General features: G+C 42.4%; 1 protein-coding gene across 1 annotated transcript; it reads left to right on the top strand.

Moving 5' to 3' along the window:
• Positions 1-263: 263 nt before the first annotated feature.
• Positions 264-12868, top strand: SCG2 (secretogranin II; the record flags this gene model as incomplete). Its single annotated transcript, XM_082055304.1, has 2 exons — positions 264-275; positions 11475-12868. A coding segment is annotated over exon 2 (1380 nt), but the record flags the coding sequence as incomplete, so codon positions are not given.
• Position 12869: the final 1 nt, after the last annotated feature.

The following is a 12869-nucleotide window of genomic DNA, read 5'->3' on the forward strand; positions in this document are numbered from 1 at the left end:
TAGAAAAGTGTATTTCCTGCAGCCCAGCCCTGCCCGCAGCTTCTGGCTGACAAGTCAGAAGTAAACAGTGCCTATAGCGTTCATGTTTGGTTTTTAAATGCATCCAGGAGAAAACTTCCGGATACTGCAGATTTGGGGTGAGATGCAATAATGTGTCTGTTTACTTTCAGATTCAAATCTTATTGAATGAGAATTATGAGCCCAGCACTCAAGCAGCTATTTTCCTGACAAGCCTTCTGTCGCCTGCAGGGATCCCTGGATACAAATGGTCTGTTGTGAGTACATTTCATTCAATTGGAAAAATAGCTTGTGTTTAATATTTTATAAAAGAGGCTGTGTATTTTATCTTTGCTGGTACAGAATCTATGCTCTCCATCTTCTCTTCAACTTGTATCCAATTTTTTGCTCAATTCTTTCATTTTGAGGCAGAAAAAATGATCTTATATCACACAGTCCTATCTTGTGCTTAAGCTCGGGGTGCTCAGCAAGATGCCTGAAGCCATGAGATATTCAGACAAGACAGTGGATGGGCTACTTTCTCATTAGGTGTTCGTCTTTTCCCAAACTTACTTGCTATGGTCCCATTTTCCAACTTGAAAAAAAAAGCAGGTCAGTGGGCTGGCACACATCTGCCTTTACCCAATGGTGGTATCTCAGCCTGGAGGCGGTTTCCATACCGCCTGGCTGGTGGGTCGCTGTGTGGATTGGCCTAGGGTTTGGAAGAAGGGCAAAGTGGGACTCTCAGGGCTGGGCTTCTCCAGCACTTACCAGCAAGGTGTATCAGGCAGAAAGTATTTGCCTTAGGGGAAAATCGCAGCATTTTCTCCCGATTATATGGATTTTACTTGCCAATCAAGGCTCTGATAGCTGAGAGAAATGCAAGACTGCTATCTAAAACAGTTTGAAGGTCCAAGCAAATGTTCTTCCCAGCTTGCAGAGGTGTTACTAGTTGTCATGTAGATTGCAGCCTGTTCGGGCAAACAGTGTCACCTCTTACATTTTTACTTTCACTAGAGAAGGGAACAGCCTGCCTAGAATGTTTCCCTAGCCCAATAAAGCTTTTCAGTGTTGAGTGATAAGAAAAAGCAAATTATAGATGTTAACAGAGCTCTTAACCTTTTCAGTGGATGCGCTGTGCCATGTCCCCAGCTGTACCCACCCTCTGGGTCCCACCCCATCCCGTGCTGGGTGGAGTGCGGTGGCTTGTCCTTATGCACCTATGCAGGACGACAGCTCGCTGCTCCCAGACCACATTGCTTGACTTCTCTGTCTTTTGCTGTTCAGAATATGCCTCCTGCACATCTGGGTGATGGCATTAAATCCACCCTGTCTGGGCAGTGTCTCTGCCAGTTGATAGTGGAGTTCTGCTTGGCTGCACGAGCTGCAGGGCACTCCTGACCACAGCCTGGCTGCGTGAAGCAGCGAGACTGGCCAGGCAGGAGGCTGGTGTGAGGCTGGGGGGTAAATGATTAACCCTGTGTCTCTTCTGCCTTTTGCGCTGAGGTTCTGGACTTGCCTTGATCCTACAATCACAAACTTCCATTGAAACCAGACAACTCTCCCTGGCTGTATATCCTGAATTCCAAAGTCAGTATGGTTCAAACCCAAAAATATAAGCTCTCTGTTTTAATGCTGATGTAGCAAAAGTTAAGACCTATAACCACATGGGACAACATAAATTTGTGCTCGTTTTGATGCAATCACTCATGTTTATGTTGAATTAACTTGTAATTTAGTATACATTTTAAAAAAAAGGACATGACGTGAAGTGGTTATGCCTTATCCATGTGAACTACCAAATCAAACTGTTTGCCCTCTTCTTGCTAGAAGCTGTCTCCAGGAAGAAATTCTGTAACATTGGCTCTGTGCTCTGCATTGCACTGAGTCTTTTTTTTTCTATTGTTCTCACATTCATGACCAAATGCTAAATTTGATCTCAACCCAGGCCTATATAAATTACTGTAGTATTAGGGTTGGAATATATGTAGGCATATACGAAGCAAAGAAGGACAAATCTATGGCCACAAAAAAAAATGCTGTAATGGCACCAGGGAAACTAATGACATTAGGAAAGACAATGCAAGAGAAAATTGTGATAATTCTTTATGGCAAGGAAACAGAGCGTGATAGATTCTCTCACGCTGCATTGCTAAAGCACCTGTTGCTCTAATGGGTTGGAGATGGGAGAACATTTGGCCACGTGAAGTAACGCAAGCATGCTAGTTCATGCTTTGAGAATTACTCGATTGTCAAAACAAAAAAAACCCTCTGAGTCCTATCCTCTGTTGTCAGACAAGGCAGCAGGTAACAAAGCGGAGGTTTTCTGCCAGAGACAGATCCAAAAATCACTGAGCTTTTTCATGTTTATGAGTGATTAATGTGAAAATTAATGAGGCTGTAATGTAAGTAAGGGATAGAAATGGCTTAGCCCCTAGATCATGAAGTTTCTGCAGAGCAGAATTGCTGAAATGATTTAGGAGAGGACTAAATAATGTAAATAACCTATGCACAGTTGTGAAATCACTTCTATCCATTTATTTCAAATGAAAAATCATGTAAATACGTGTACTGTTGTGACAACGTTTTTCACTCCCCTGTAAAACCTTTGTATTCTTTCACAAAAAACCATCTCTGAAGGTCAATCTTGGCTGACCCCAAGGTGGCCCATACCCCAGGTTGGACCCTCACACGAGCCAAGGAACAGGTGGCACTCATCCTGGAAAGCAGAGGCAAACTGGTTTTGTTGTCTGCTGTTCCTAGTTGTTGCCACAGCTGCTCTGAAGGGCTCAGAGATTTTGGTTGAGTAATCTCCAATGATTTTGGGTGAACCTGTGCAGTTTCTCTAACTGCCAAGCCATGGTTGCTTTGTCTCCTTCCCCTGTGAGCCAGCAGTGGGGAGCAGTGCAGCTCCTCAAAAAGTTACTACCTGGTTATCAGCAATCATGATTTTTGTTTTGACTCAGCTTTAGCAAAAGAATGTTGCCTGGGGCTGGAGTATAGGCTGCGTCTTCTGTAACTGAATGATGCTCAAAGTTGCTGGGTCATGCAAAGTCTGGTGGGTGATGCATTGTTAGAGCAGCTTGTGAGCGGCAAAACTTCCCTGAGCACAGCAAGCCCCATGCTGAGCTCCTCTGGGTGTCAAGGAAAGGGGAGACTGCCCCACGCTAATTAAAACTCTTTTCTCAACTTCTCCTTGGCAAGGTGCAAAGAAACCCTCTTTTCATGCTCAATGACTAAAAATAAATCCTATTTTGGGTTTCAGAAGCAGCCGCATGACTAAAATGAGCTGTTCAGTTTCATTCATGTTTGCTGTCTATTAATCTGTTCTCTTCACCCTCAGCAGGGTATGACTCAGGGCTCTGCATTGTCTTCCTCCTAAACTATCTGTGTTTTGACTTTAAATTCTGCTGTCTGACGCAAAGCGGTGCTGAAATCATGACAGTTTGATCCAGCCAGCTCCCAGGAGGCACTTGATCTTTACTGGCTGGTAAATGTAGCACTCAGAACAGCTATGCAGAGCAGATATTGATATTTTTACACCAAATGTTGGTAAGCAGATGTCATAGGCTTGTGAAGAGCCTTGAAACTCCACAGAAGAAAATATGTGAGTAGGTATGTGGGGGAGGTCTGGAGATAAAAATAATCTGGTGGCTATATGCGAAAACATACATTCCTTAATGTGTTGGTGTTTTGCTATTCCTGTTCATGGTACTCAAACTGGAGGCAGCACTGGAACAAGTATGACAGTAAACTCTGTCCCTGTTGATGCATCTGCTGCTTTTACAGGCTCCTTCCAGCAGAGGCTTTTCTTGTCCCCTGGCCCAGCTGAACCTGCCTTGAGCAGAGGTGCTTTGTGGGGGACCCGAAATATTCCAAGCACCCTATAATGAATGTGGGTCATTGGGCAGGGCAAGAGGAACAGTGAGGCAGCAGGTCTGGCTCCTCCGGCAGTCGCGGGAGATAACAAGAGGCACTTCCAGGAGCCACAGAGCTCTAGGGGGGACTCACGGGCAGGCACAGCACAGCTGAGCCTTGGCTGACCCCAACAAGGGAACCCCCCTGGTGGACCAAGAGGTTTGTGCTGAAATAGTGATACCCACAAGGTTGTGGGTAGGTCCACATTATGAAGGTGACATCCAGCCATGTGTCAGAGGTCGTGGTCAAGTCTTGCCCTGAGGTTACTCTTTCTATTTTTTTTTTTTTTTAATGTAGGCAGCATGAAATCCTGAACATAGAAATGTTGGGTGAAAGTCAAGATTTGTATTTTTTCATTGTTCGTAGCAAAATCTGTTCTTGAAATGTTGCTATGGACCTTCAGGCCCATGTGTCAGTCAGGCTGGCATTGAAACTACTTAATCTTGTTGCAGTGCGGAATAAAGCCCAATGACCTACAGCCACCAGACACTTGTCTTGATGTCCATGCTTTTAAAGGACTGTGGTTACAAACTACAAAGCACTTACTTTTCCTTACAATGTTATATTTTCCCCTTCCCTTACATCTTTGGTAATGAAATTTGAGCCATTTATTATGTACTAAATTTAGGGAGGCCAAAAATATTTGCATACAAATATGTTTGGTCTGCCAAGCATGCAAAATGAACACAAAATAACAAGTCTAATGTTGGACCCAAGCAGAGTTTAAGTATTTTAAAATGAAAATAATTTAAAAGAATCTATATCTGTGATGGCAGATGAACTTTTTCTGAGGAAAGAGAACCCTCCCCCTTCTCATTACATACAGAATAAATGCAGATGTTCAAGTCAGATATGGATTGAATTTTAAATGTGACAATGGCTCTTATTCTGCAAGAACTGCCATGTTTGTAATGAATTGTAAATTATTTTTAGTTGCCACTGGAAACAGAGAAGGGGGAATAATCAATATTGACACAACCCTGCTTTATTTTTAAGCAGCACTGATCTTTGGTGACACCAATTAGAGGAGGAGAGAGCTAGAGCTGAAGGGAACTGCATGAACTACAAACTATTTTGGTGTTTAGAAAGGGCCAGAACGGCCAGACAAATGTGCTGCTTGGTGCTCCACATTGTTGCTGCGATGGCCGTACCACCAAGAGCACTGCTTCAGCCTCTCACCCAAGCTGGACACATGCGGTGGGAGGCAGGTCTCACCAGGAGACCATGGTCCATGAGTGGTGGTGGTTCTTTCCAGTGCTGGTGCTGTCCTAGGGATCGGGCACAAGGGCAACAACACCAAGCCCCATGACAAACCTTGCTACCTTCTGAAGTCAAGTTGTTTGACTTCTTTCTCCATTAACTTTAGGGACGATGCTCTTCTAGCTGGGTATGACACAACACAGTGGGTGGGAGTCCTCTTGCCTCTGTCTGCTGCAGTGAAGTCCCCTCACCCACTCCATGCCCTCTTTCTTATATGAAATGAAATTAAAATATCTTTGAAGCTTTACTTACTCTTAAGTTAGCATACAAGACGCAGGGTTGGTTAATTAACTCTTAGCTTCTCATGAGGCATAACTATGTGAGGCAGAGCATGCGACAGGGCAAGCCATTCAGAGAAACCATTGTGTTTATTGCTATTCTGTTTCCAGGATCCACAAAAGGATGTGATGTGGTCAAAGATATGCTCAGAAAAAACAAGATTACCAAGCTACTCTGATTGGACAGTTGATATTGAGCTAGTTCTAATGCAATTTCCTAAAATTCAGAGATGCCGTGATGTGATCTTACTCTTGTACAAAATGCCATGGAACTTCTAATGACGGAACAGATCAAATTTTCTCTTGCATGACTCATTCTGAGGAAAAGAATGTCATATGCTCAATAGGGAAAAAAAGAAGTATGTTCATTAAGGCCCTCCTTATAGGACTGCGTGGACGCAATCAATCATAAGCACGAAGTCCGTGCAACGCTTTTTGATGTGGAGTAAAATTGACAGCTGAATTGTGGATACCCTTTGGTAAATTTTATCCACTGAACTCAAAATAGCCATGGCAGAGACCTAAGCCAAGTGTCTGCCTGACTTCACACACTGTAAAATCTCAAGTGAGCAGTTCAGGACCAGAGGAAGGAATTGTGCTGATGTGCCAATTAATCTGGGTTGGCTGAAATATGCACTGATGCTGAAGATCCGGGATAGATGGATGGAGGGGCAGCAGGATGATTTCATGGGAAAGAAATGGCTAGCTAAATGTTAGGCATTTGGTAGAAGAATGCACAACATAAGAGTCTGTTGGAAATACCTGCAGAGGCACAAGAAAATTCCTGAAAATCTGAATTAAGCATTCTTTGTTTCTTTGTTGTTGTTGCTTTGGTTTTGGTTTAGTTTAGGTTTTGTGGGGGTTTTTTGTGGTTTGTTTGTTTTTATTTGTTTGTTTTCCTCACAATGGCTATTTTCTCCATGGACTAAGGTGTAATAGCGCTAACAATGTCTGCAACTATATGTTTGTGGGCATTCAGAGCGTTGCTGAAGGGGGCTGTGGTGATCAGTAATAGGATTCCCAGCTGCTCAGGGGGAACCTGGACCTTGCTTTCTGCAGCAGATGCTGTTTCCTATCTTCAGGTTTGCTGTCGTGGGTCCTAATGTAACTTCACTTTTGGCTCTTTTCTTCCTGGGCCCAGTGATGAAAGTGAGCATTTTGTGTTGTATCTGGGGCCTAAATCAAGCTGCTGATGAAGTGTTTCAGCACAAAAACTGGTCCTATATATTACACATAACTGAGTGTGTAGTGAAATGAGAGCCTTCCAGATCTCCATTTCAGCTACAACAAATACAGCAAGGATAGTCCTTTTGTTCATGGCTGCAAATACACCTTGCTGTTCTTATGACAAAGTAATTTTGTAACATTTATTGATTTGGAAGGCATATTCATCCTGGGTTTCTTTTTGCATTTTTTGCTGTAAAAGGTCAAAATTGTCAGGAAAGATTTATTTTTGGGGAAAAGGAGCCCTTATTTAAAAGCCAAAGTACAACAACCTTTCTAGAATAGAAAGGAAGCAGAAGGAACAAGCTGAAACCCAGAGCAGCAGCTGAAGGAACGTGTTACATTTCATGCTTTCTGATTTATGGCACAGTGGTATTTACTCACCCTAGTGAGCAACGTGTGGAAGTGCTGGATGTCTTGCACATGGAATGCTGAGAATGGAGTTAAAACTGCAAGGGCATGGCCAGCAGTGGAGTTAACGTGGGGTGATCCTTCTGCCTTTTCCAATGTGCTTCAGGTTTTCTATCTGTGTCAGGCAAACAATGGAAACGTGTAATTTCCCCCCTTCATTCTCCCGAGAGCACCCAGCTCTCAGCAGGATGCTTTAGTTGGCCAGAGCTCCCAGGCTTCCTGTGCCTGATGAAGAGGCCATGGATGGTGTGAACTGTCCCTACCCTGTCACAAAGCCAGAACTGTGCTACAATGGCTCATTCAAAGATTTTTAAAAAAACAACTCCGTGTAGACTGTAGCTGTTAAAGAGGTTTGGCTCTCACTCCCCTCCAGTGCCCTACACATACTGGTGTGCCCCCCACTGGGCTCCTGTTCTGGAGCCCCGGGCGTCTGCTCCTGCTGCTGCCTCGGCATCACCTCCAAACCCCAGATGTTGGTCAGCTTAACAGAGTTCCCCTCTCCCAGCCCCTCACTGCTGCGGGTTGTGGGAGCAGAGAAGCAGAAGGCACTGACTATACCCTGTTTACCTGCTTTATTTTAATTTCACTTTTTCTTTTTTTTTTTTTTTTTCCCCTCTTTCTTCTCTAACCCCTCTTTATTTTTTTCTTTTCATTTTTTAAAATATTTTATTTTCTTTTTGTCTTTCTTCCATTTTCCCCGTCTTTGTTCCCCTCTTTTCATCTTTTTTTTTTTTTCCTCTTGTCTTTTTTTAACATTTATTTTTCTTCCCCACCCCCCCTTTCTTTTTTATTTCTCCCTTTTCCTCGTGTCCTCTCCGTTTTTCTTTTCCTTTCTGAACACTCGCCCCGCAAGGGGGGCTGTTCCTCAGCCTGCCCTCGGGGAGGGTCCCGCTGGTCGCCCCCACTCTCCGCGGGCGCGGCGCAGGCTCCGCCCGGGGCGCGGGAGCGCGGCTGACGTCAGGCGCGGCCGGGCCGCTATAAGCGGGCGCTGTCCGGTGCTGACGGCGGCGGCGGCGGGAGCGGCGCTGGCAGGTAGGGCCGAGGGGCGGCCGGGGCGGGGGGGCCGGGGGGCCGTTGTGCCGGTTGCCACCGGGCTGGGGAGCAACCACGGAACAGGGAGGTTGAGTGAAACAGCGGTTTACGGCAGAAAGTTGATGGGGTTGTAGTGATTTTTGCAATTATATATATATATATATATATATATAAATCTAAATACAGACCTACAATTACCTATATATTACATATATAGGTATTACCACTTTTGTTTGTGGCCGAAGCTGGGAGGTACGGCGTTTGTATTTGCAATCATGTTCAGTCATGCTGGCTCGCCGACACGGCACTTCAAAATATGGGATGAGAGGTTACCTTGGATGCAAAAATAATCCGACTAACATTCCAGATGTATATGTGTACAAACAATTATTATATTCATTCAGAAATACTTAGGGTTCAAAACTGTTTTCTTCTCACCCTGTTGTTATTTAGTTTGTGTTTTGGGTCCCTTGTACAGGATAAAGAATTAGATACACTTTTTGAAAAAAAAAAAAAGAAAAAAAAGGGCAAATTTACTGCAGTTGTATTATTTATTGTAAAAGTCAGTGGAAGAGGTATCATCTATATTTCCTTATTTTCCTTATGGAAAACTGCTGTTGGATTTTCCCCTTAGACTCTCAGGGCAGCTTATGAGTTTTCATCACAGATTTTCACTGGAAGCGTTACCTTCTCATCAGAGATGACTGCTGAGAGAGACTGAGAGAGAAAATTACTGCTACCATGGAAACATCCCAGAAAGGAGATTTATTGTTTTGTCTGTTTTCTGGGGAACTACTCTCAGTCTGCATTGCCTTTGTACATGTTAGGTTGTGAAGTCGATTGTCTCATTTTGTAAATAGGAACTTCTACATTTGTTGGCCAAAAGACAGTTTTCTTGTTTGGTAGGTGCTAGTAGAGGAGAAAATATGCTCCCCATCTAGGCTAGCTTCACGATTACCCAGCTGTAGACAAAACAGCCATTTTAGCATGTTGTCTGTTGAGAGGCATAGAAGAGAATGTTTTACTATAGATCCTAAAGATAGTCTAAAATGTCCCTATTTTCCAAAAACTATGGAATTAAAGGCTGAAAGACTGGTGAGGATTCTTTTTACCCTAGATAATGCAGTACATTTAATGACAAGATTTTATGACTTGAACTCAAAGCTTTTGAAAGAAATCATTCCCAAATCCATTTGACAAGGCTTTTTAAGTGCCATCTACCAATAAATTAGAAGTGAAAACTGATCTAGATCTAGAGACAAATGCTCCAAAACTATGTAGAAAGGAGCTAATGACCTGTAAAAAGAAATATCCAGTTGAACAACATCCTTGTGGAACACTAAACTTTTATTTTACTGGGATGGTGACAAACCTCACAAAGGCTGTAACACTACCTAATTGTGTGTCACGAAGGAGGTTGAGTTGCTGGTGTCTGTGAGTGGGAGGTGCCCAAGAGATAATTGTGGAACAACTCTCCCTTCCCCCACGCCTTGGAAACGATGGAGGTTCTCATGCACTAATCAAACTAACTCTGTTAATAACCAGTCTCTCTGCTGGAAAAGAAAGTCTTAATCTCATTTGTTTGCTGCAATACGTGTTTGTGGTTCATGGGTTTTTTTTGTTGTCTTTTGTTTGTTTGTTTTTGTTTTTTATTATGGAGACTTATGTATAAGACTAGTGCCTTTTCTGCGACAGAAAATGATGTGTTGGCTTTTTCTCAGGGCAAACTCCAATCTGGAGGGTGGGATCTTCTAATCAGCTCTTCTGAATGAATCCTTTGTGAAATCGATGCTCAAATGTATCCAGGCTTGAGTAGTCAGAAATGTTTGGGGAAATTGTTTGCTGTTACAGCTCTTAGCTTGCCCAGGCATACTGAGGGGAAAAAGCAGCTCTCTGAATGGATATTGCTTTAACTATTTAGTTAAGTCACATTATGTTAGGAACCAAAACTGAGTGGCAAAATCCACAAGTGGACTGAAATGAGCATATTCACGCTCAGTTTCTACTGCCGGCAGTGGGTAAATAGTGGCATACATAGCTCTTTCAGGCTGTCACAAATCACCAACCTCTGGACAGGATGCTTTTACCAAGCCAAAGACCAAAGGAACAAAAATAGGTTAATTAATCAAAGTGGTTTCTATCTTTATCATTTCTTTCTCATTATTGTACTCTATTTTCTAATGTAACTGGATCAGAAAAGGCTCTAATCTGTTTCCCCAGCCCATCGTATCAGTGCCTGAGCAATTTTTCCTCTCGCTAGGTGGAGGGTGCTCAGGTCCCCGCAAAACTGGGCTCATACACAGCCATGCTGTCATCTCCTTAGTCCAGAGGCATGTTTTTCCCTTTTCAGTTCCACAGTTTATTGTTGGCTGGTGTAAGCTGGGCAGACTGACTAGATATGGGCTCCTACTGATCTATTCTAACTGAATTTAGCTCAATTTTGCCAATGGCCACATTTCTGCCTGCCCTGGGACATGATTCAATTTCTGCTAAAGTGAATGAATGAATGAAATCATCACTCAGAACCTGGCTACTCCAGCTCATTTCTGAGATGGGTTTTAAAGGATTCAGTAAAACTGTATTGCACCTGTAGGATAAATTATACCTTGTCCTTCATTTAGGGGATCATTGCCCATAGGAAAATGGTTCCCTCATACAGCCTCTTAACTAAAATTCACCTGTAATACAAAGATATATTTTTTTTTTTATGAAATAGCAAAAAAAGAAACTAATAACACCAGCAGTAATGACAGAAGTAAACTTACAAGTCATATTACATGCCATGTTCTCCACTTCATTACATTAATTTTATTGCAGTCTAACATAATTCAGTGTTATTACCCTGGCATGAAATTAGATGCCCTGTGGAACAATCTCACAAAATAATTCTGTATGCAGTTTTAAAATTAATATTTTTAGTGGTATTTAAATATATGGGTATACTGATTTTTACCATTTGAAGCCTTCATTTTCATAATCAAAATGTCATTTAGCTCCCTCTGTGGCTATTTCATGAGCTGTATAGGATTTGTATTTTATACTTTGGTGCTGCCATTGGAAAATGGATGTTCATAAAGTACACTGAGCATAAGAAATTTCTAGCATAGGAAACCAATAGTTTCCAGTAAACTGAGGAATCATACAAAAGATTCAGAAAATCACAGATTTCCACCAAAATATATAGCTTTCATATATGTGTTATATTAGGTTTCCATAATTATTAAAAACGTGTAGTGCTGGTGGTATTCTTCACAGTGAGTCCCAGTTTAACTATCACTATTTTGCTTCTCAGTTTTTTTAAGTCTGTCTCCATGTGTTAACTGCTTATTTTTTCTTCTTCTTCTTCATTTCAAGGAAATATTTTAGACATGGCAGAAACTAAAGCCTTCCAGCTTGGAGCAGCCGGCGCTCTCACCTTTTTCTTTGTGCTAATCTGCTGGGTTGATGCAGCCTCCTTCCAGCAGCATCAGCTGCTTCAGAAAGATCCAGACTATGTAATGAAAAACTTACAAAGGTTCCCAAATCCAGATATGATCAAAGCTTTGGAATACATAGAAGATCTTCGCAAGCAAACTAACCAGGGAGAAAGCAGCCCTGATTACAACTCTTATCAAAGTGTCCCGTATCTCCTGCAACAGAAAGCAAGCAAAGATCAGGTTCACCTACCAGATAATGCAAGGGATTCTTTGACAGAAGATGAGTCCCAATGGGTTAAGGTAATGTTGGAAGCCTTGCGGCAAGCTGAGAAAGACTCAAAAGTTGGCCAAAAGGAGACTAAACCTTATGGTCTGAGTTCAGATAACTTTCCAGCCGGAGTAACTGATGATTATGAGGCTTACAAGTGGCCTGAGAGGTGGCAAAAATATCTCAAAATGCCACTTGTGCACTATGAAGACAGTTCAAGAGACAGTCCTTTCAAGCGTACTAATGAGATTGTGGAAGAGCAATACACACCCCAAAGCCTTGCTACCTTGGAGTCTGTGTTTCAGGAGCTGGGGAAGATGGCGGGACCTAGTAACCACAAGAAAGAAAGGCTGGATGAGGACCAGAAATTGTATACAGATGATGAAGATGATGTATACAAAGTGAATAACATTGCCTATGAAGATGTGGTTGGAGGAGAAGATTGGAATCCCATAGAGGAAAAAGTGGAAAGTCAAACCCAGGAAGAGATAAAAGACAGCAAAGAGGAAATAGATAAACACGAAGAAGAGATCGATGATGAAATGAAAAGATCAGGGAAACTCAGCTTCCTTGAGGATGAAATAAGAAGAGACAATAAAGATCAAATGTCAGAGAATGTTTCAAAACTAATGAATTATTACCTGAAGAGGCTGATGGGCGGTGCTGGGAATAGGAAATTAAGGACTGGAGGAGAACTTGAGGAAAAAAGAGCACCCATGTTTTTGGACAAGCAACTCGAACCTCAGTCTATAGCTCAGCTGATAGAAATCTCAAGGAATTTACAAATTCCTCCTGAGGATTTAATAGACATGTTGAAAGCTGGAGAAAAAAAGCAGCTTCAGAGTGAAAGGTTGGAAGCTGAGCAGGAAGCAGAATTCCCAGAAGACCTCGATGAGATTGCTGAAACCAATCTAGGACAGAGCGATATTTTTAAAAATAATGTAAACTCTAAAAATGGGTACCTGAAGCAGCCTCTTAATGTTATTCCAGAAAATCTACCTGAAGACCTCAATATTGAAGATATTGTCAGTCTTCTGGGAACTGACAATTTAGCTAATCAGAATC

This window comes from Streptopelia decaocto, assembly GCF_964273445.1.
Source record: "Streptopelia decaocto genome assembly, chromosome: 6".
NCBI lineage: Eukaryota > Metazoa > Chordata > Aves > Columbiformes > Columbidae > Streptopelia > Streptopelia decaocto.